General features: G+C 33.2%; 1 protein-coding gene across 1 annotated transcript in view; it reads left to right on the top strand.

The window, feature by feature from the left end:
• Positions 1 to 3,006: 3,006 nt before the first annotated feature.
• LOC127165018 (pikachurin) overlaps positions 3,007 to 24,703 on the top strand; it is a 33,706-nt gene continuing 12,009 nt past the window's right edge. Inside the window, exons 1-11 of the mRNA XM_051109260.1 lie at positions 3,007 to 3,424; positions 9,129 to 9,238; positions 11,697 to 11,783; positions 13,945 to 13,971; positions 14,050 to 14,167; positions 14,262 to 14,397; positions 18,982 to 19,148; positions 20,621 to 20,733; positions 20,906 to 21,341; positions 24,099 to 24,199; positions 24,291 to 24,391. Of these exons, the coding sequence (XP_050965217.1) occupies positions 3,331 to 3,424; positions 9,129 to 9,238; positions 11,697 to 11,783; positions 13,945 to 13,971; positions 14,050 to 14,167; positions 14,262 to 14,397; positions 18,982 to 19,148; positions 20,621 to 20,733; positions 20,906 to 21,341; positions 24,099 to 24,199; positions 24,291 to 24,391 (1,490 nt within the window). The 5' untranslated portion in view covers positions 3,007 to 3,330. The remainder of the gene's footprint in view (positions 3,425 to 9,128; positions 9,239 to 11,696; positions 11,784 to 13,944; positions 13,972 to 14,049; positions 14,168 to 14,261; positions 14,398 to 18,981; positions 19,149 to 20,620; positions 20,734 to 20,905; positions 21,342 to 24,098; positions 24,200 to 24,290; positions 24,392 to 24,703) is intronic.

Below are 24,703 nucleotides of genomic sequence, written 5' to 3' on the forward strand. Positions count from 1 at the left end.
TTTTACGTCTGAATTAAAATTTGATCTGAAGATGTTAATTTATAAAACTTTTTTTCATTTAATTTTCATTTGATTTTTAGCCCATGTTTTATGTATTTGTTGCACAATGTGCAACTTTTCTAAATATACCATTCCAAAAAATAAAATAAAATGAAAATATTAATAATAATAATAATAATAATAATAACAGCAAGAATCATAATAAACTCATTCACCATTTTGTCTGTCATTTTACCATATATTTTGTTCTGATTATCTGTAGAGAATGTTATATAGTAAATCCTATTTTCATGATTTTTGTACAATAAACATCTGATTAGAAATATCCGTAATAAAAGCGTCTTTCTAATAAAAATATCATTGAGCAATAAACTACACATTTTAATTTACTTATTCCTTCTTGAAATGTAAGTAATGTTAAAATTGAAGAAATCTTCATAAAATAAAATAAAATAAAATAAAATAACCAAACTTCATGAATCACAAAATAAAACAAAAATCAACCAATTTTATCAGTAATGTTTATTGTTTGTTTTTTATCCTCCAGGTCCATACTGAGTCTAGTTTTATACCATTCCACTATAAGATGTACATGAATAGTTAATTTGCAAAAACAAGAATAATTTTTCAAAAATCATGTTTTTTTTTTTTTTATTGTGCATTCCAATTAATCTCAATAAAACTGCAGATTTGAAGTAAAAATAACCAAAAATAAATAAATAAATAAATGAAAAAAATACAGCTAACACAATAAAACATGATAACATCATAAAAATCATGATTTTTGAAAATTAAAAAAATTAAAAACGGAGTTAGCCTATCTGTTTTTGCAAATAAACTGTTCACGTGTGATATAAAGTGTGCATAAGGATGTGAGATTTTTTTATATTTGCTATTCAAATTAATTAATTTAAAAATAACACCACTGATGGTCAGCCAAATGAACATTTGGAAGTGCACTGGACAAATAAACTCTTAATAAATAGATGTCGTGAAATCAGGACCTCTACCGGTCAACAGTGTGAAGTGCAGGACATTACTTAATGTACATGACTTATTAATTACTTATTACATTATTTATTGTTGTTATCACCAATCTAAGCCGCTAGAGGCCGCTCCAATTTTACCATTTTTCCAATTTTCCTGTGATGTAATTTCCAAAAAAAGTTTCTCTCTCTCTCTCTGTGTATGTGGACTTGTCTTGCTTTAATTGTGATTAATTTGTAGCCCACTTAATTCCAAATTGCTATAAATTCAAACCTCTGTAATTACGCTGAATGTTGTCACTAATTAGACTGGTAATCATCAAACTTAATTCAGATAGCCTTTGATTATTAGTGTGGAAAACAATGCAGATAATGCAGTGATGATTTATTTATTTATTTTTTGACATAAACATTGAATGTAATGAAAGAAAAGATTGCTTTGAATCTCAGGCAGTTCATGAATTCCTCAATATCCGGTAGAATAGAGCTGGAGATTCCTCATATCCTCAAGGAGAACAGAGAGAAGAGAAGACATGAAAAGGACAGGACAGTTGTAGAAAAAGGAGGAAATCAGTAGTCTATCTATCTATCTATCTATCTATCTATCTGTCTGTCTGTCTGTCTATCTCATTACAGACCTTAGGGTTAGACACCATCTTAAATTTAACGCGGATGAAAAAGAAAGCTGTGAGGAATAGACTTAAAATTTCTACGCTATCCACCTTTTCTTCATTGTAGAAGTAAGCCTATGAGTGAGACTTCCGGTTCGAGAAGAATAACGTGCAGCATGGGTATACTTGTAGCAATACCCAAAAATACATTGTATGGGTCAAAATTATCAAATTTTCTTTTATGCTAAAAATCATTAGGATATTAAGTAAAGATTATGTTCCATGAAGATATTTTGTAAATTTCCTGCCGTAAATATATTAAAACTTAATTTTTGATTAGTAATACCCTGGTGAAAAAAACAGCATATGCTGGGAGGTATGTTTTGATGCTGGTTTAAGCTGGTCCTTGACCAGCAAAAACCAGCAAAGGACCAGCATAAACCAGCAAAGGACCATCTTAAACCAGCATCAAAACCTACCTAACCAGCATCCCAGCATCAAAACATAGCTACCAGCATATGCTGGTTTTTTCACCAGGGTATGCATTGCTTAGAACTTTATTTGCACAACTTTAAAGGCGATATTCTCAGTATTTTGATTTTTTTGCACCCTCAGACTGGTTTTGTGGTTCAGGGTCACAAATAGTAATCTTAACTTAAAAAATATTCATTTTCTTTCCATGAAACATGAAATTCCTCTTAAAATACTTGTGAAATGGCTTGACAAAAGCAGATTTCTTTTCTTGTAATGTCTACAGTAACGGTAAACAAACCAGTGTGTTCCTAATTAAGATAATACATTAATATAATATGGTAAGACACAACAATTTGCAATATTAAGCAGCAAAACGAGCTGTTTTGTACAGCTAGACTGGAAGCCAGACCCATAAAATTTACAAATGGCTGCACCCACTTTTACAGGAATAAAAAATGGATATAAAGATCCTTTATTTTTTTCACAACTTTCAAAAATGTTTTATAGAGTTTTTATCTACTTGAAAGTTTTTTTTTCTTTCTGGAAGACGTTTTGTCTGCTAAACAATGGATATTGTTAAACAACACCTACCATCCATTGAACACTGTACTTGCCTCACAGCCTCGTTTTCATTCAGGTCAAAAAATATGTTACTACCCTGCAGTCTCTAACTAATTTAGTCTTAATTTGTAGTTTCTCCACATTTAGTACCTGCCATAAAGTAGTTATATTAAGAATACCCGTTCATCTCTACCTCTCAAACTTTCCATCCAATCATCCTTCAGTCTGTGCCGTAGTATTTTATCGACCAGTCTCCCCGTGTTGCTATATTGGTCAGAGTTACTGAAGCGAGCTCAAGTCCCCATCTGTGTAGATTAGACCATTATCCTCTTAACTCCGAGTGTCTCTGCCTTCTCTCCTCACTGCTTCTCTCAAAAACACTCTCAAATAAGAAGAAACTTCAAGTCTGGGGCTGATTCACGGGCTTTCGACAGCTGCTGTGACGCTCCGTGGATGTAGAAGTTCTTCAGAGTTGATCGCGGGCGTCGGGGCTCCTGTGGGGCCGCACATGAGGAGTGTGTCTGATCTTCAGCAGACAGTAATCGCATCAGACCGGCTTCACCGTGCATACAAAGACCTGCAACAGTCGGCATCGACAAAACGCTGTTTTTTGTTCTCAAGGAGTTTAAAATGAGGAACAACAGCTTTTGAAGCTTAGATTGACGCGATTAGTATCTCAGAATCATAAAGGATTGAAAATGCGCCTCCAGAGAAGAGTGATGATGCTTCTTGCATTGGTGTGGATGTGTAATTTCGCTCTTTGCGCAAGAAAGTCTAGTGCACGAAAGTCAGGTGAGTGTCATTTTCATTGCTCGTCTTTTTTGTTAATATTTAGTCGTCTTTTTTAATGCTGATTTGAAAATGCATACAGTAAAGTGATTTTGTCTTGACTTCACACAAGTGCATGTTTATTTTGAACCGTTTAGCTGTTTTATTATTTAAACTTGCCTTTTTTGTAGCATGCTTTGGTTTAGAAGTGTGTTTGCCTTATCCTTCTTTAAAATAAATGATAGTTTGTTATATATGCAATGACATTCACACATTTTTAAGCATGCATTTGGCTTCCAAACTTTTTTTGGAGCCTCTACATGTCCTATAATCCACTTGATGCATGCAGGATGAATTTTTAGGCTGTTTCGATGGATGGATGTACAGGTGATTTGTCACAGTGGCATTTGGGGTCGCAGTCATACGACAGGGTCAGTGCTGTATGGCACGTCCGTATGCCCTCCGGACGATCTCATGCCCAATGCCCATAGCGAACAATTTAGAGTAATGAAAACCATCAGTCATTTCAGATAAACAAGCCCTTTGATAACTGACACTCAGATGAAATGCTGCAAATTGGTGCTTGTCCCTTTGGTACCCTTGGGTATATGGGGATACTTAACCTTAATGCGCTTTTTAGTGGTATAGCCAAGGAACTGGAAGCAAGATTTACTTTGGTGGGCTTGATTTATTAAAAGACAAATATTTATTAAAAGACAAATAAAGACAGGTATTGACAAATTTAGGCCAGAGCACAGTATTTCATATTTGTAGATCTTAGGTTATACTGTCCCACCTCTTTCTTTTATGAAGGTGAAGGATTTAAATTGCAGAAGTAATTCTTGCTGGACTATTATAAGCTGGTCTGGGTAAGTGTAATTTCCTTAAGTTTGATAGCATCATCTGTTGGAAATGATATTTGCCTGGAGCCCTTTTGCTTTAGTTTGTATTGACTCAAAGTTGTTAATGAAAATGAGACATATTTGGTCTGAAGTCTCTCTTAAAAGTTTTCTTACCGTCACACACACTTAAACATCAATTCCAATTTTGTTACTCAGTTTTCTGTTGCCTAAAAATCCATACTTTAATGATATTTATGTCTTTCTGGGTTGCTCTCAAATTAAAGATGCCATTAAATCAAATCTTGTGTAGTGTGACTTTTAGTTTTTTGTCTGTTTGCTTTGGGTCCCATCTATAGGAGTGCTTGTGCACTCCTAAAAGTTGACCAAAGGGGAATATATGTGTCTCTCTCTCCATAGTAGGAGCTACTTCTGACAAGCAATTGAAAGTTGTAAATCATGCAGTAAAGACTATATATACTGTGCATACTGTGGACTGTGTTTTCCAAAATATGTAGCAACAAAGCATGAAATACTGAATGAATGCAATGCTTTCATTTTTAGTGTGATGTATGAACCAGAAATAATTGCAACTTTGATTTTTGTCACCTCTTTTTGAATCATTTGATCTGACTTTCAAACATTAAGACATTTTTTTTTTACAAAAATGCTGTCACTTTTATTTCAGAGAAGCTTTATTCCCAAACTGCAATGTGATGGGATCATTTGACAACAATATAGAGTACTACTTATTGAAATGTTTGAAAATTCACTTGCCATTTCTAAGAAATATTGTATACTGAGTATAATCATGATTCACAGCTGTGATGTAAACTAAAGGCTATGGACTATTGTAAATAAAGGGACAGGCCTTTTAATATTTCCTGAACTAATGTTCTGTTTAATAGATATTAGAAGAAAAGAAATCTGCATTTGTCAAGCCATTTCACAAGCTTATGAGGAATTCTGAGGGTGCAAAAAAATAATACCTCGCAAAATCGCCTTTAAAGTTGTCCAAATAAAGTTCTAAGCAATGCATATTACTAATCCAAATTTAAGTTTTGATATATTTACAGTAGGAAATTTGCAAAATATCTTTCATCTTTACTTAATATCCTAATGACTTTTGGCATAAAAGAAAAATCTATAATAATTTTGACCCATTTTTGGCTATTGCTACAAATATGCCCACGCTACTTAAGACTGGTTTTGTGGTCCAGGGTGTGTTGCTTTTGACCTTCATCTTAAAAAACATGACATGACTAATAATATTAATTGCTTATGCATGAATGGCTCATTATTTGACATCATTCCCAGACTGCTTTCCATGTGTTGGTCTGTTACATCTGTTACAGGGTTGGGCGATAATTAGATAATGAGAATTATCGCGATATAATTTTCCTCGATAAAACGTTATGAAGAGTTCGATAAATGTTCGATAAAATTTTTATGTGCCAAAAGCGGAACGAAACAGCGCGACTCATTTGAATCGCGCCACACCAACTGTTTATTCGCTCGGACCAAAGTTCAAACTGCCGCGCTGCGCAAGCTCACTAGAGAAGATGCATTTGGGCCCGTTCACGTATCGCGCCTAAAAACGCGTGGAAAACGCTAGGCGCGCCGATTTTCCTCCTTTCCAATGCCGTTGCTAAGCAACCATGACCCGCACTCTCACTGAAGGCACGAAAGTTTCATTAAAGGGCAAACGGATTTCCAGCACTAAAAATCACTTGCTGTAGCTCTGCTACTAAATTTATTAAGAAATGTACAGCTATGATCAGCAATGTTATTACAGGAAAGGATGGAGCTAATTGGTTGAATCTTGTCACATGACCCGCGGTGCGCTTGTGGCATTCTGAAAAGTTGAGATGTTTTCATCTGGATGCGGCACGGACGCGCCTGAAAAAACCGACCGCGTCGCTTCCGTTATGAGCGCGGCTGCCGCGCATCTGCATATGAAATAACGAACTTATTATCTCGCGAGCGCGCCTGGAAAAACCCGAAACCGAGCGCGTCGCTTCCGTTATTAGAGACTTTAAGCAGCAGCCACGGATGGAATGGCAACGGCATTCCGACGTCATATTTCGCGTTCGCGACTTTAACTGCCACTTCCTGACGTTCTACTGTAGCCGTCTACTACGGGAGAACAGCTGGTTTGCCGTAGTCTTTACCACGTGAAAGATTAGGTAGATAAATGTTATGTTTTATAGTTTATACCACTGTAATTCCATCAGTATACGATTCTACCATTAGTCTTTCAAGTGTCGATATGTTTTAAACTTAAGCTAATTTTAACGATTTTTTTTTTCATTTGTATAAACATTTGTTTACTGTTGGTAACAGCACCTCAGGTAGCACGGAGACTAGAAATGATGTGAAAAGAACAATGTAAGTATTGTCTAAACATCGTCCTCATAATCCATAATTTGTACTTAAATAAATGAATGCCGCCTTGCGCTGTCTTGTTTACCGTTGCTTAAATAGGTTTGCAATCACGTGATTCTGAGGACGCGCGAAATGCAGCTGGAGGGCAGGAAGTGATTTTTCTCCATAGGAATCAATAGCAGAATCTCAAAATGACTGTGTTTTCAGTTGTTTATGGAAATCGGTCAAATCGAGAAGTTTTATTTCATATCATGTATGAACATCTGCTGTTGCATAAGGAGGAAAAGGCAAGAAATTCTCTAAAAAAAAAAGGGAAAAGTGGCTTGTAAATCTGCGTCTGCGGTCAGGAGGAGAGTCAGACAATGCTTGTGTGTGCGAATGGTTAATAAAAGATTAATAATATTAAGATATTAAGAAATATATAAATAGATACAGGGTGAGACAGTGAGAATATTTGCAGTTGATTACAATTGAACCTTGTGAGATTGCGATAAATTGAAGTGAGTCACAACCTTTTAGTGACTATATGAACGCGCTATGTGCTCGCTTTCTAGGCTATAATCAATTAAGAATTTGAAAAAAAGTTTCGCTTTACATGCTGCTAACAGGACCAATGGCCAAAAAACCTGTACAGCAGTAGTTTTAGGAGTGACATATATCCTGCATTCTTCATATAAATGTGGGAATCACTTTTGAAAGAGTTTGTTTGCTATCAGGTTTAGGTGCATAGCTTATTTCCACCGCCTCGATGACGGGCAACTGAGGCAGCTATTTCAATTTAGTTGAAAAATCACTCCTCTTCGTAACATAAGGATCACATTCAACATATGTTGTGATTTTCAGTTTATACGCTTCTCCTGTACAGTACAGACATTCCTCCATCTCATCCGTTCTGCTTTTTCAGTCAGTCCTGAAAGTTCGCTGAATGTGCAAGGTTTTGTGGCTATTGGTCCTGTTAGCAGCACGTAAAGCGAAAATTTTACTCAAATTCCGAACTGATTATAGAAAGCGAGCAAATAGCGCTTCCTTATAGTCACTAAAAAGCTGTCACTCACTTCAATGTATTGCAATGTCACAATGTTCCGTTATAATCAGTGACGCTCTCGGAATTATGACTCTGCATTATTTAATTGCTGTATTTGACTTATATTGCAGTTTTGATTTTGCATTGTGCTCAATAACATTCCTGGTTTGCATGTTTTCAGATAAGTTTAGATTCAGATTGGTTTGTTGGTTTATGTTCAGAAGGCATCATTTTAATTGCGCCACAAAAACACCTGCAACTCAGATCAAGATCACATGGAACAAACATCATCAAAGAGCGTATTAGTCACACGCAGTCAAATTACTTGATATCTCTAATGACTAACAAACCTTTAAAGTAAATGTTTTGATGTGTGTTTATTTTGAGTGAAAGCAAATGATCTGAAATGAGAGAGCGATGCATTTGGAATAAATGCATCTTTAATGCAAGCTGTGAATGTGTCGGGATGAGATAATAAATTTGTGTTGGTAGGTGAAGCCAAAATAAGAGCAAGTTTTGTCTTTGAACTTGCAGTAGCATTGGCTGCGTGTTTCACTCTCCATCAGAAAGGGTGATTGTGTTGTTGTCTTCCTGTGACGAGAGTTGCAGCGACATTCGCACACACTGAACTGTCCATCAGCGCTGTAGGCATCAACTTTTTACTCTGAGAGAGAGATTTTAGGAATGACCTTGTCCACTCACATCAACTGAAATGCATCTAAAACAATTTTTGTTTAGATCTTTCTTTATTTCGTTCTTTCTTGTTGTGGCCTTCCAACTGGGAATTGTTCACCCAAAAATGAAAATGAACTTAAAATGTATTCACCCTCAGGCTGTAGATGTAGATGAGTTTGTGTCTTCATGATGGGAACAAATTTGGAGAAATTTAGCATTACATCACTTGCTCACCAATGGATCCTCTGCAGTGAATGGGTGCCGTCAGAATGAGAGTCCAAACATCTGATAAAAACATCATAATAATCCACAAGTAATCCAAACCACTCCAGTCCATCAATTAACATCTGATAAAGTGAAAAGCTGCGTGTTTGTAATGTGTTTCTGGCCAAAATTGAGTTTATTATCAGTAATAACGTTTCCTTCAGTGAAAAAGTCAATTTCCTGTTGTCCTCTCACATCAAAATCCACCAACATATTTGTTTAGAACTGTTTTTGACAGTTTTTGCTTGTAAATGTTGCATTATCTGTGCATATTTTTCTCCTGATTCAGAACAAACAACATTTTCAATGGAGAAGGCAAAGAACCATTTTTTTTTCCTAGTGTAAAGAACATTTGAATATTCTAAAGAACATTTTTCCACTCTATAAGAACTTTTTGTCCAACAGAAAGATTCAATGGATGTTAAAGATTCCAATAAAGCACCTTTATTCCTAAGAGTTTGTTATATACATATACATATACATATACATATAAAAAATGAATGCTAAAATGTTGATTTTGTTTTCCTGTTGTCGCTGTCAGAGAGGTTGAGTCCACCGCTGGACATTCAGCTGGAGACGGTGAACTGCACTGCATTCAGTGTCCGGTGGAAAATGCCACGTAGACACGTCAGCACTATCACCGGCTACAAGGTACAAATCCATCCATCTTTTTAAATCATACATTTCTATCCTAACTATAGCTATTCAAAATAAAAGCCATGCCTCTCTGCTGATTGCATATTGATTGTTTGAATCCCAGTGTTCATCATATGTCAATGATAACTGAATATCAGAGACACTGCTGCTCACTGTTTTATTTAGACAAACCGTTTTTTCTGTCAAAATGGGTCTGGTATTAATGTTATTTTAGTAACTCTGAGATACTGTTGTAGATTTTATTGATATTAATTAGTTTTTAGTTTTTCATATTATATTTGAATTTTAATTTTAGTCCAGTTATAGTTAGTTTTGTGTTTTGTCATTTTTAAAAATGTTTGTATTATTTTAGTAACACTTTACATTTGTTAACATTAGTTAATGTATTAACTAACATGAACGAACAGTGTACATTACATTTGTTACGCTATTTATTAAACTTTGTTACTGTTATTTAATAAAAAATACAGTCGTTCATTGTTAGTTCATGTTAGTGCATTAACTAATGTTAACAACTTGTGATTTTAATAATGCATTTCATGCACTAAGATTAAAGATTAAAAGCTAAGATTTATAACTAAGATAAAAGCTGTAGAAGTATTGTTAATTTTTAGTTCATGTTAACTAATGTTAATTAATAAACCTTACTGTAAAGTGTTACCATTATTTTTATATATATATTTAAAAAAATTTCAGTTTGACTTATTTTAGTAAATTAAGTTAAACTAAGTTAAATTGTAAAATGTTACTAATTTTATTTCATTTTTTACCTCCTGAGACCTAAAAAACATTTTTTAGGAAAAAATTAGCATTTTTCCCTAAAAAATGTTTTTTAGGGGAAAATTAGCAATTTTCATGCCATTACATTGTTTAGAGCATTTAATTTAATTTTTTTTTTTTTTGAAAAATTATAATTTATTTATATAATGCTATGTTCTTGGTAGAAGACACCAGAACTCAATTTTTAAAAAATAAATACAGAACAGATTTGCAGAAATTTAGTGTTACATCACATGCTCACCAGTGGATCCTCTGCAATGAATGGGTGCCCAAACTGATGAAAACATCACAATGACATTCATATGTTATGCTATGTCCACGGAAGAGGACAGTGGGACTGAATATAAGTAAATAAATAAAAAGACATGAATAAACATACATAGGCAAAAACAATTATCACAAATTTATCACCAATATATTTTTGGTTTCAGGATTTTTATACCAAACTTTGTATAAAGATGATTCTCTGTGTTATAACAGAATGATTTTATATACAATTTTTCTTCATGCAAAATGTATGTAAAATTGGCATCTCAAAATTGTCTCCCAAAATGCGTAATAAATATGCTTTCAGCCCCGGTGTCCTCAACTTACAGAAAGTCATATTTTGATTTGAAACTCCATAACATTTTCCTGAAATGTTGATTTATGACAAACAGTTGATTTATGACAAAATTACTCCGATTTAAATGATAATTACAAAATTTTATCATATTTCCATAAGAGTGTTACATGTGATTACTAAATTAATGTCAGCCATTTGTGAATGTTTGGATGTTTCAGACTTCCAAACATTTATGTGCTCTTTACAGCCACATAAAACTGTGGCATGTATAGTCTCAGAGATTTTTTTTTTTTTTTCAAAGATAGGACAATATTTGGCTGAGATGCAACTATTTGAAAATCTGGAATCTGAGGGTGCAAAAAACCATATTGTATTAATGTATTATCTTAATTAGGAACACACTGGTTTGTAGTGCAAACAGTTTTATCATTACTGTACTGTAGTTTTTACAAGAAAAGAAATCTGCTTTTTAAAAGGAATTTCATGTTTCATGAAAAGAAAATTAATATTTTTAAAGTTACGATTACTATTTGTGACCCTGGACCACAAAAAAAATCAAAATACTGAGAAAATCGCCTATAAAGTTGTCCAAATAAAGTTCTAAGCAATGTATATTATTTATCAAAAATTAAGTTTTGATATATTTACGGTAGGAAATTTACAAAATATCTTCATGGAACATGATCTTTATTTAATATCCTAATGATTTTTGTCTTAAAAGAAAAATCAATCATTTTGACCCATATATATTTTTGGCTATTGCTACAAATATTTGTGGTCCAGGTTCACAAATGGCACACTTCACTTAATTACAGACAGAAGTGTTTACTACCTGATCTGCACATGTGAAGAAGTGAAGCGCTTTGGGTTTTTCCTTTCTATCCTATTTGTAGAGACAGTTGGAGGTGTCTTCATCTCTGCTTGCTGTTAGGTTACTAAGCGTCTCTGTGTTATGGTTCTCTCTGTTGCCAGATTGTACTTACAAGCCTATCTGATTTGTCTGATTTCCACACTGGTGCTGTACAGAAAGAGCTACAAGAATGATTTGAGAGTAATTGTCCATTCTACATTATGTTCATGTAAATATTTGTTTATTTTGTTGACCAGGTGTTTTACACAGAGATGAGGAATAATCGTCCAACCAGCAATGCTGTTGCCCTGGAAGTCCCATTGAGTTTGGAAATGCTCACAACTGTATGTCCCACCTTTTTATGTTGATTATTGTTAATAATAATTGTTGCATAATTATATTTAGTTTATTATAATAATCCATTTATATATGTGTGTAATCATTTATTTCAGGAGTTGATTTCCAGGGGCATTTTTTTACATTTGTGAGGGCAATTTTTTGTAATCACCTTATAATTCCCATGCTATGTTGTCTTTAATGTCAAATACTTATATGTACCCAGTTACTTTAACCAATAGTTTAAACTTTTGTCAATAACAATAGACTGTTTAAAATTGTATCTTAATTAAAACAGGAGCTCATAGGGCTGTAATATTATCACAAAAATCATTATTGTAGATTATTGCTTTATATATTTTAATAATGATTGTTAATATCAATATAGAAAACAATATAAAATATTTTTGTTTCATTTTGGGCACATCACATTCTGGCTTCACAGACAAATATGTCTGTCTATCACGTTAATCAAGTCTAGCACAAGTTATGCAAAAACTCCCATTATAATCACTAAAGCTATAAAATTCATTCACCTCATATCTGCTCCCTGTTGTTTATGATGAGGGAAATCGCGAGTATACACACGCAACAACAGCTCCGGTGTTTTCAGTGCTGGTTAATCTAAGGTGCGTCTGATTGGCCAGTGCATTCTTAAGTTCAACTGAAACGTGTTTGATTGGTTATTAGGCTCAACGCTGCACAAAACAGAACGTAAAAGCAATCTGAGGCAGTGCGAATCTAAATGTAATTCTGCAAATGGAAACTTTTCATTCATTTTCACGTTACATTTTAATCACGACAGCTGTAATAACATTTTTTTAACTGTGTGGGGCCATTTTTTGCCCCTTTTTGTGCCATTTTTGCCACAAACCCTTGTTAAATTACCTTTATATAGATATATACCTTGCAAAATCTGCGAAATGTTAATTTTGACCAAAATATAAAGGATCACACAAAATGCATGTTGTTTTTTATTTAGTTCTGACCTGAATAAGATATTTCACATAAAAGATGTTTACATATAGTCCACAAGAGAAAATAATAGTTGAATTTATGAAAACAACCCTGTTCAAAAAATGTATATACACTTGACTCTTAAAACTGTGTTGTTACCTGAATGATCCACAGCTGTGTTTTTTTTGTTTAGTGATAGTTGTTCATGAGTCCATTGTTTGTCCTGAACAGTTAAACTGCCTGCTGTTCTTCAGAAAAATCCTTCAGGTCCCACAAATTCTTTGGTTTTTCAGCATTTTTGTGTGTTTGAACACTTTCCAACAATGACTGTATGACTTTGAGATCCATCTTTTCACACTGAGGGACTCATGTGCAACTATTACAGAAGGTTCAAACGCTCACTGATGCATCAGAAGGAAAACAATGCATTAAGAGCCAGGGGGTGAAAACTTTTTGAATTTGAAGATCAGGGTAAATTTATCTTATTTTGTCTTCTGGGGAACGTGTATGTATCTTCTGTAGCTTCTGAAGGGCAGTACTAAATGAAAAAATAAGATATTTAGGCAAAATAAGAAAAATTTACACATCTTAATTCTGTTCAAAAGTTTTCACAACTGGCTCTTAATGCATGGTTTTTCCTTCTGAAGCATCAGTGAGTGTTTGAAACTTCTGTAATAGTTGCACATGAGTCCCTCGGTTGTTCTCAGTGTGAAAAAATGGATCTCAAAATCGTACAGTCATTGTTGCAAAGGGTTCAAATACACAAAAATGCTGAAAAAACATAGAATTTGTGAGACCTGAAGGATTTTTCTGAAGAACAGCGGTTAGTTTAATTGTTCAGGACAAACAAGGGACTCAAGAACAACAAGAGTCAAGTGTATATCATTTTTTGAACAGGGTTGTTTTCATAAATTCAACTATTATTTTCTCTTGTGGACTATATGTAAACATCTTTTTATGTGAAATACCTTATTTAGGTCAGTACTAAATAAAAAAATAACACGCATTTTGTATGATCCTTCTTATTTTGGTAAAATAATTAACATTTTGCTGATTCTGCAAGGTGTATGTAAACTTTTGACTTCAACTGTATATATATAATAATTAGAATAATAAATTATCAGACCATAGTGATTGCGAGACTTAGGTGTAACTCTACCCCATTTGAAATGAACAATTTGGCTTCAGCAGAAATGTCATTTTTTTCTTCAGGGACAGTTTGATGGCCAAGCCAGCTTTGTGAGTAGGCGTTCACTATCTGTTTCTCTGTTAATACCATATGGTGCGGTCTTGCATGCTAATCTGTGTGTCTGTTAGGATGTGGTGATCGGGAACCTAAAGGTGGCCACGCAGTACCGTGTCAGTGTGGGGGCGTACGGCTGGGCAGGAGAGGGCAGACCCAGCATGCCCCGGGACATCAGCACTGGCTCTCATGGTGAGCAGACAAACCCCAAAACATGCATTCAGCTCATCCATTTTCTCAAGTCACAAGTAATCGATGTGCAGGATATTTTTCTTTTATATTGTAGAGAAGTGCATGCCTCCTGCACCTCCAACCCAGCCTAAAGTGGTCGCCGTGTCAGACACAGAACTGGCATTGTCATGGCAACATGGAGAGAGTGAAGGAAGTGCACCTGTGCTATACTTCCTTGTGGCATATATCAGGTAATTGAACAATTAATATAGATAGCTAGATAGATAGATAGAATTGCTTTTTCATTTAAGAAACATTTTCTGGAACAAAATCACATTCTGTTAATCTCCATTCATTTACATGCAAAGAATGAATTTCCTGCAAGTTTTTCAATGCGTTTGTTGGCTTTGACTGATGTTTCTGCGTGTGATCTTTACCCTGTCGGGCCCTGTGTGTCCAGATGACTCATGAAACTAATGCATTTCTGTGGTAGTTACTGTTCTAGGACACAGCTAACCCATTCAGACCAGTTGAAAACACAGTCTTCATGAGCACACACATCAAACAACTGACCAGCAGCACACAACGGTCTGCTGTTATGTGTGCGTCAATGCCTGAAAAATGACTGATGATTGCTGTTTCTCATTCTTTATTATTATATTTTAGAACAATAGTAAGTCATGACAACTATATAAAATTATACAAATGGCAGTATGAGAATTATATAGTGACCAAAAACATAAGAAACATGTCACATGTGATTACATAGGACTGGGGTGTCAGTATAATTTGTTAATTATTAGTAATAAAAAAATAATGCAATTAAAATATTTTAATGCAGTTAATACACTGGCCCCACCCCTAGACCTGTATCATCTTATATTTTGTGTAGTTGACTGTTGACAAATATGATGCGGGGCAACAACTCCATAAATGCAGTTTTGCCCCAAAATTCAAGATATTGGTGCAAAAAATGCCCCTGTATGTGTTTTGTCTCATATTTATATCACATACACACAATAGCCTATCACACGGGCAGCAAGAGCAATATGACACGAGTGCTGATTTTGTCCTGATCTATCATGACCTTAAATGTGATTTTACACAACAGTTCAGTAAATAAGAAGTTGATACTGTGTTATATTTTAAACATTATATTATGTGTTTTTGCTCAGTTTTGCAGAGAACATATTTGTGACCCTGGACCACAAAACCAGTCTTAAGTCGCTAGGGTGTATTTGTAGCAATAGCCAAAAATACATTGTATGGGTCAAAATTATAGATTTTTTTTTTAATGGCAAAAATCATTAGGAAATTAAGTAAAGATATTTTGTAAAATTCCTACTGTAAATGTATGAAAACTTAACTTTTGATCAGTCATATACATTGTTAAGAACATTATGTAAATAACTTTAAAGGTGATTTTCTCAAATTTGATTTTTTTGCACCCTCAGATTCCTGATATTTAAATAGTTGTATCTCGGCCAAATATTGTCCTATCCTAACAAACCATACATCGATGGCTTATTTATTCAGCTTTCATATGATGTATAATCTCAATTTTGAAAAAATGACCCTTATGACTGGTTTTGTGATCCAGTGTCACATTTATCTTTGAAACCATAGCAGAATTGTTGTGTGTCTCCGAGCAACACAGCGGTGTTTAGTTTCTGAATGAATCCGCGTTTTGAACGAATCATGTGAACAAATGATTCAAAGCCCCATTTATAAAGAGAGATTCCTGAATTAATCAGACGAAGGAATTGAACCGAAAGAGTGAACGACTCATAAAGACATTTACCGCCACCTGCTGGCAGATTTAGTGTCTTATTTAGAGTATCTTTTAATTAAAATAAAAACTAAAATCAATAATAATGAAAATAAAAACATTAAAGGGATAGTTCACCCCCCAAAATTTAATTCTGTCATCATTTACTCACCCTCATGTCGTTTCAAACCTTTCTTTTGTGGAACATAAAGAAGGTATTTTGAAGACTGTTGGTAACTAAGCTGTTTTGATTACCAGTGACTTTCATTGTATGAAGAAAAAATACTGAGATGTTTCTCAAATTATCTTCTTTTATGTTTCATAGTTTACATTAGGCCATTGCAGCCTAAATGTTTATGTGTAATAAATTCTATGTTGAATCAAATAAAATATTTCTTTCTAAAGCTACAATTTTAAGGTATACTTCATACTTTCTCATTTAACACAAACATAGCTTTAAATAATCTTTTGTGGGTATTTTCACAAATGTATTTTGTGATTGATTAGATTAATTAATCGAAACATGATGTAATTAATTCGATTAAAATTTTTCGACTGACAGCCCCACTTAGGATATTCACCAGACTTCTTCATTAAGTGCATCCTATCATACTTTTTAAAAAGTTATTTCCATATACTGAATGATAAACATTTGTTTTCTTCTTTTTCTTTTCTTTTCTTTTCTTTTCTTTTCTTTTCTTTTCTTTTCTTTTCTTTTCTTTTCTTATATTAAATTTTAAATTAAATTAAATTAAATTAAATAAGTAATAGCTTTGTAAAGGAAAATCATAAATTGACATTATTCCTATTTATTTATAATTATTTGCACTTGTTATATTAATTTAATTCTTTAGCTCTAAAAGTTTTTCTATAGCCCAGTTAGTTGATTAATTAAGATTGATTAATTGGTTACATAATTCAGTTGATATAAAATAAATGTTAACTAAACTAAAAACTATTTGAGCCAGATGTCAAGGCAACAGTACTAAAATAACCAAAACCAAACATACTAATACTAATTTAAAAAAAAATGTATATAAACAAATTTAAATAAAATTTAAAATAGGGCTGCAAAACTATTAATTGTGATTAATCACTTTTCAAAAAAAGTTTATTTTTACATACTATGTGTGTGTACTGTTTATTTATTATGTACAGTATATAAATACACACACATATATGTATGTATTTAGATAAATATTTGTATGCATATATATTTGTGTATAATTTATATATAAATATAAATATTTTGTATTTAAATCTAACATATTTTTCCTTAATATATACATGTATGTGTATATTAATATGTACATAATAAATATACACAGTACACACACATATAGTATGTAAACATAAAGTTTTATTTTGAATGCGATTACTTGTTTTGCAGCCCTATTAAAAACTAATGAAAATGACAAAAACATGTAACAAAATTACCAAAACTTGAACTAAAATGTAAGTGTATACAGAAAATATAAATATAAAATACATAAAAAATAAAAATAATAAATTCAGTGAAGTGTGTTCAGGCGTTATGCTGGTATCCTGCTGTACGTCCAGGGTCAGTATATGTGCATTTGTGTGTGAAATCATTATGTTTGTAATCCTCATTGCTAATTATGCAACATGAGTGTTGGTCTTCCAGCAGATTAGACTCACTCCCCCCAGAGACCGTCTGCTTTTCAGATTAACAACCTTTCACATAATCGCCCCAATTTAGTTGTGTTTAATGGCACTATTAATTCTTTCTCTGGCTTGAGTGCATTTGCTGCTTGTAAACTAGAATGTTCTTATTTTGACATGTGGAGTTTTGATAATTAGTGGTGCTTAATGAGGCAAGCATCACTATTTCTACTGCTCACGCCCAGGGTTAACACAGTTAACCCAGTTTCTAATTAAATGCCTAAATTTATAACAGGATGCAGAATTTGAATGTAAAAAAGAAGAGTTGAAAAGAATTTGAAATGAGAGATATGTTCATATTTCAAAGATATTCAAGGAAAAGTCTATTAGTGTAATTTGTGAAGTTCCACCTGTAGACATTTGCTTTTAGTTAATATAGTTTGCCATATTTGTTAACATTTGTCGACCAAAAAAACAGTGTTATTTTATTATTGTTTATATTATTTCATAGCTTTTATTTTTCACATTTTTAAATTTCATTTTATTTTGGTTTGTTTGTGTTTGAGATTTTGTAATTTTTATTATTATATTTTTTAGTATTTCAGTTTATTTTTTTTAGTAATTTTTATTTATTATTTTTTTTTTTTTCATTTTTAGTCATTTTAGTACTTCAGCTTCAACTAATTTTATTTCAGTTAGATGCCAAGTCAACATTTCTCACTGTTGTTAAAGCTTTTAAGTGTAAGGTTTTCATCTAATATTTATATTTTATTTTATTTCAGCTTTATTTAATTTTTTATTCATTCTTTAATACATATAAGTATTTAAATCTACCTTCTCAGTCCCCTCATCTCAAATCATGTTATTACTTTTCTAAACAGACTTTTCTCACCATATTGTCACCTGCCAAACAATATATTTCATCTTATTTAATAACTTAACTTTTGTCAATCAGGGTTACCATATTATAATTATTATTTATATACAATTATAGTATTTCATAGCTTTTATTTTTACATTTTACATTATTTTACAGTCTTTCATTTTAATTTTAGTTTGTTTTAGTCATTTTGTTTGGGATTTTGTCATTATATTTCTTAATATGTCTATTTAGTTTCTTAATAAATATTTATTTTTTCACTTATAGTTTTAGTTATTTTAGTACTTCAACTTTAAGTTCAACTAAAAAACTTAAAAATAAAAAATGTTACCTTTGCATCTAACTGAAATAAATTTAGTTGCTAATGCAACATTTCTTATTTTCATTTAATTTTTTAAGTGTAAGATTGTCATCCAGATTTTATTTCATTTTAACTTTATTTCAGTCAAGTTAAGAATTTAAATCTACAGCTGTTCTCTTCCATACTGTATCTGTATTCTCTAATCAGTGAAAGCATTGTTTTTAAAGTTTGTTGATGTGTGTGTGTGTGTGTGTGTGTTGCAGGCCAGAGATGGACACTGAGTGGACGTACATCAGAGAGCCAGTAGAGTCAAACTCTATGGTGCTCAAGGGTCTGATTCCTGAGACAGAGTACCAGTTTGTCATCAGGGCCGTGAACGCACATGGGATCAGCCCTCCCAGTGCCATTAACAATCCCGTGCGCACACTCGGTGAGCTACAGTGCGATCGGGACATGACCTTACGAGACCCTCAGGTCTGGGTACTGTAAGGTTACTGATTCACATTATAACCATTGTGTTAAATAGGTTACTTAGGGTAAAAGGGTCTAATTGACTATACTTAAGTGCATGATTTGCATGGTTTATGTTGTAACTGTTATAGTTTGGATGCTCCTCACAGATTTGTTTGCATGCATGGTGGCTGGAAGGACCAGACTAATTAAATTAAGCATCTTAAAGCCTGCTCATTTTAAGGAAGATGACTTCTGTGTCACACAAACACCACAAGCAGGAAGATTACAGCACTAGTTACCCGCCCCCAACCCCTTCAGCAGACAGATTAAGAACAGAGACCTCAAAACACAAACACTTTAACAGTCCAGTCACACAAACCACCTTATGCATTACTTTTAGGAACAAACTTTGGTCAGTTTTGAAATGTAAAATGCAAAAATTTTACAATTTAGTCACTGTTTTGGGACAAGGCATCAAAAACCTGGGTTGTGCATCATTCAGAACCGAACCAAACATGTTTCTTAAATTCGAATTTAATTCCTGAATGTGAATTGAGGTAGAAAACAGAATGCAGAATTTGTAGTCAAATGTAAAGAAGAAGAATTAAAATGCGTTTCCAAAAGAAACATACAAGTGAAGTTATTAATTTCTATTTTTAAAATCATACTTACCCTAAACTTTTGAATGGTAGTGTATCACAATATCCACAAAAATATGAAGCAGCACAGCTGTTTTCAGCATTGATAATGATCACGTGATATGGAAGACTGGGGTAATGGCTGGTAAAAAATCAGCTTTGCATCACAGAAATAAATTACATTTCAAATTTCTTCAGATTGAAAACAGTTAATTTAAATTACAATAATATTTTACACTGTATTTTTACTGTATTTTTTCTTTCTTTTTTTCTTTTTTTTATCAAATAAATGCAGCTTCGGTGTGCATAAGAGACTTTAAAAACAATTTAAAAATCTTTCATCAAAATAGTTTATAATTAATTTAAATTAAGGTAGGTGGAATTGAAATTTGAAATCAACTGTAAGGAAGAATTGAAATGCATTTCCAAAAGAAACATACAATTTAAAAAAATATATTCAGATATATAGAAATTTGCATTTAGTTTGTTCATATTTTATATGATCACAGTCGACTAAAGTCCAAAAGTGTTATTTTAGTATTATTTATACACTATTATAGAATTTATTAGTATTTTAAATTCTTAAGTACTTAAAGGTTCTTGTACTGTTGAAGTTCTTTGTCATTCCAATTCAGTGCACTTCTTCCTGTATAAACAGACCTGATTTCTTCAAAAATAACACAGTGCAGTCAGAAACCTGTTTCTAACATGCTTGTTCTGTGCATGAAATCATGGTGATTTTTTTCCAGCTTACTGTATTTATGAGGTCAGATGACTGAAATATATGATACGCTGCTTTATGAAAAAACAGGTTCATCAGATGTAGGCAGCGGAGACTATGACATCTACATCTCAAACTCTGACAATAAAGATGAGGATGGCTTTGAAATCGATGACTCGGATTATGACGTCTTCATTGAGGAGGTGAGCCATCTTTATGTTTATTAAGAAAAAAAAATTAAATTCACAAAAAGAAAGAACTTGGGGGAAGTAATGGTTTCCATAAACATTTTTTTTACACACTAAACAACATCTTGTCACAAAAAAATGTGCTGTTATTTAAACTTTATGACATTCATCTACACATTTCTTGCAGATCAAGTCATTTCCTAGCAGTAAGAAAAACGGCAGGCGGTCTCAGCTTCGCTCCCGCATTGGGACTCCCGGTAACGGAAATGTTATTTATAGGATGCGTACTCCTGTTTCCCAAAATATCAGCTTCACTCCAACAGTAGCGGCAGTGTGGACCACATCAACAACACCTGCAACCACGACAACTGTCACTAGCCCCGCCTCCTGGACGACCACCACACCTTTTGTACTGTCAGGCCCCGCCCCCACCACGCCTCCTCCTGTAGTTCCATCTCCCAGTCCGTCAGTGACGCCATGGAAAGGGGAAAGACCTCGGGTCTACGACGTACCATGTGACGAGACGGTCTGCCCTCCCGACAGCTTCTGCATCAACGATTACGATACTGGCGGCTCACGATGTCACTGCAACCTTGGACGGCAGGGAGACTTCTGCTCAGAAGGTAAGTTTGCTCATATTGAGAGTCAATATGTTGAATAGAGTAAATCAGTACATACTGTATTTGATGTTTAATATAAGCTGCCAGCCAAAAGTTAGGAATAATTATATGTATAATAATAATACATTTGTATAATGTTTTTGAAGTAATCTCTTATGCTCACCAAGGCTGCATTTGTTTGATCAAACATACAGTAAAATGGTAATATTGTGGAATATTATTGTAATTTAAAAGAACTTTCTTTTTTTGTAATTTAATGTAATTTATTCCTGTGATGTAAAGCTGAATTTTCAGCATCATTACTCCAGTCTTAAAAATCCTTCTAATATGTTGCTCTGCCACTCAGTTATTTTTAATTATTATTAATGCTCAATTATTAATACTGATTCTTGTTATAAATGTTTAAAACATTTATACGTTTTTGCTGCTTAATATTTTTGTAGAACGTGTGATACTTTTTTTCCAGACTCTATGAATAGCATTTTTTGAAATTTATTTTTTTTGCGTCATATCATAAATATCTTTGCTGACATTTTTCAACCAATTTATTTGGTAAATTTAGCCAAATAAAATTATTAATGTCTATTTTTTCAAAAAATCATACTTACCCTAAACTTTTGAATGGTACTGTATTACATTATCCATAAAAATATGACATCACAACTGTTTTCAGCATTGATAATGATCACATGATATCAGATTTGCATCACAGAAATAAATTACATTTCAAATTCTATTCAAATAGAAAACATTTATTTTACATTACAAAAATATTTTACAATATTGCTGTATTTTACTGTATTTTTTTGATCAAATAAACAGCCTTGGTGAGCATAAGAGACCTCCAAAACATTAAAAAATCTTAATTATTCCAAACGTTCAGCTGACACTTTATAGTTATGTTAGATTACCAATGTGATTTTATTGCAACACACAAAATTGTGCTTTAAGTGATTTTACCGTTTTTCTAACTTTCATCAAACCTAAAAATGAAATGAACATTTATTTACCCACATCTCATTCCAAAACAAATTTCTGAGTAAACTATCCCTTTAAATGATGCCACTGAATGAAGCCACTCACCCTCACCAAAACCCCGCCCACTAAGTATGCATAAAAAACAATGAACATCCAGAGGCTGTTTCTGATTGGCTGGTTTGTTGATTGGCAAACTTTGACTCTTTTCTGCTGTTTACAGAGTCTGGAGTGGTCAACGAGACACATGTGGTTTCCTTTGACACCTTTTTTCCTAAAAACTAATATATTTCGTATGTGGTATTTAAAAAATAATATGCAAAGGGTTTTCTCATCTCTTTTCTTAGTAGACATGATACAACCACATGCATTTTGAAGTTTAGTTAGATTAACTAAGATCTGGAACCTTTAAAATCTACTAAACCCTTCTGAATCTCTGTCTCCATCTCAGATGCGTGAAGAATTTGTGTCTCTTTTTCATTTCATTTCTTCCTCCATCTCTCTCTCTTGTTTTCTCTGAGGTCTCTTAGGAGTGTGTAATCTTTGAGTGTGGAGGTTTTTATTTGCTGTTGTCTATTCCCCTGGCATTTCTTGCTATGTGTAAACTTTTCAGAGCGTGTACAATAACATTTTAAATCAAGTTGACTCCTAACACAAGATTACTTTATTGTTCTAAATCTCTTACAGTATTGCATATCAGTTTCAATATTTTTAAATGCAATATATGTTGTGCTGAAAATTGCAATTTCATGAAATGTCACTATTCTGCTGAGCTGCACTCATTCTGAGTGTCAAAACATTAGCTTGGTTAATGGCCAAATGTCAATTATATATTCTTTCAGCCTCTTGGGGAAGTATTTATGTTTTCACTTGTTCCAAATGTACCTACTTCAGAAGTAAACTGCTTAGTTATTATATTGTGTCTTATCTGTTTCCAGAGAGAAGTAATTTGTCTGTCCACTTCAATTTTATTCAAATATTTATATCCAGCAAAATGTATTGCTTTCTGCAGGATTTCATGCAAGATTTCTATTTCAAATAAATGCTGATCTTTTAGTTATCTTAAAGAGTTCGTGAAAAATGTATCACCGTTTCCAGAAAAATATTAAGCAGCAACTGTTTGCAACATTTATAATGATAATCATAAGCAGAAGAAACTTTCCTGAAGAGCTTGAATGATTTTTGAAGGACCATGTGACACTCAAGACTGGAGTAGTGATGCTGAAAATTCAGCTTTGCATCACAGGAATAAATTACAGTTTAAAATATATTCAAATTATAAACAGCTATTTTAAATTGCAATAATATTTCACAAATTTACTGATTTTAGTGTATTTTTTATTAAATAAATACACCCTTAATGAGCATAAGAGATTATTTAAAAGAACAAATAAATCTTACCAACCCTCAAACTTTGAACTTTCGTCATAAACATGACTAAAAGTCACAAAACTTTAATTTTGATATAATTAGGGTTTGGGCTAAGGGTCATATGTTCTAGCATGTGGATGTGGCTGTACACCAACATGGCAGTGATGAACTATGGGATTTGTGCCCAAGAGATGAAACGCTCTGTAACCACAACTCTGTCACAGAAGATGTGACGGGCCAGAAAGCATGTCCAAACGGACTGAAAGAAATCATTTTCTGTGACCTTCAGTCGTAGCGTTTGGATCTATAGACTCTCAAGACTGAAACGCACAGTATATAGAGGGTGTGTGCATGTACAAATGTCTTAAGATTTCAAAAGCAAGTGTTGTAACCACTTAGCTTTTTGTCCTATAGGTCTGACGGTAAATTTCCCAAAGTTCTATGGCTACTCCCACATGACGTTTGAACCACTTAAAAACTCCTACCAGAGCTTTCAGATCAGCCTGGAGTTTAAGGTACTGTATAATCACATATACAGGCAGACTCTGATGCGTTTGAGAGGTTTTTGAGACCTGACGCTTATGAATGACTGCTTTGACCTGTCAGGCAGAGGCTGAGGATGGATTGCTGTTGTATTGTGGAGAGAATGAACACGGTAGAGGAGATTTCACCTCCCTGGCCCTTGTGCGGGGAAAACTACACTACAGGTATCTCCAGTTTTAAATACAGTTCTTATAAAGTGTTCAGTCTCCATAGTTTTCTGCTGTTAATTCACCTCATGCTTTTGTTTTGGTAGCTAATTTACATGTCTGTTTATATGTGGAATCATGATTGTTTTTTCTATGTATATCTATTTATCAATTAATATTATTTAACCTAAAACTATAATTTTCGCATTGTTTCACCTAAAAACATTTTTTTTGGCTTACTGTATTTGCAGGCACTTCCACTTCCAATCCTATGGAGTCTTATTTATTTATGTATTTTTTTTTTATTATTGATTTCATGATTATTAGTAA

Source organism: Labeo rohita, chromosome 5, assembly GCF_022985175.1.
Source record: "Labeo rohita strain BAU-BD-2019 chromosome 5, IGBB_LRoh.1.0, whole genome shotgun sequence".
Taxonomy (NCBI): domain Eukaryota; kingdom Metazoa; phylum Chordata; class Actinopteri; order Cypriniformes; family Cyprinidae; genus Labeo; species Labeo rohita.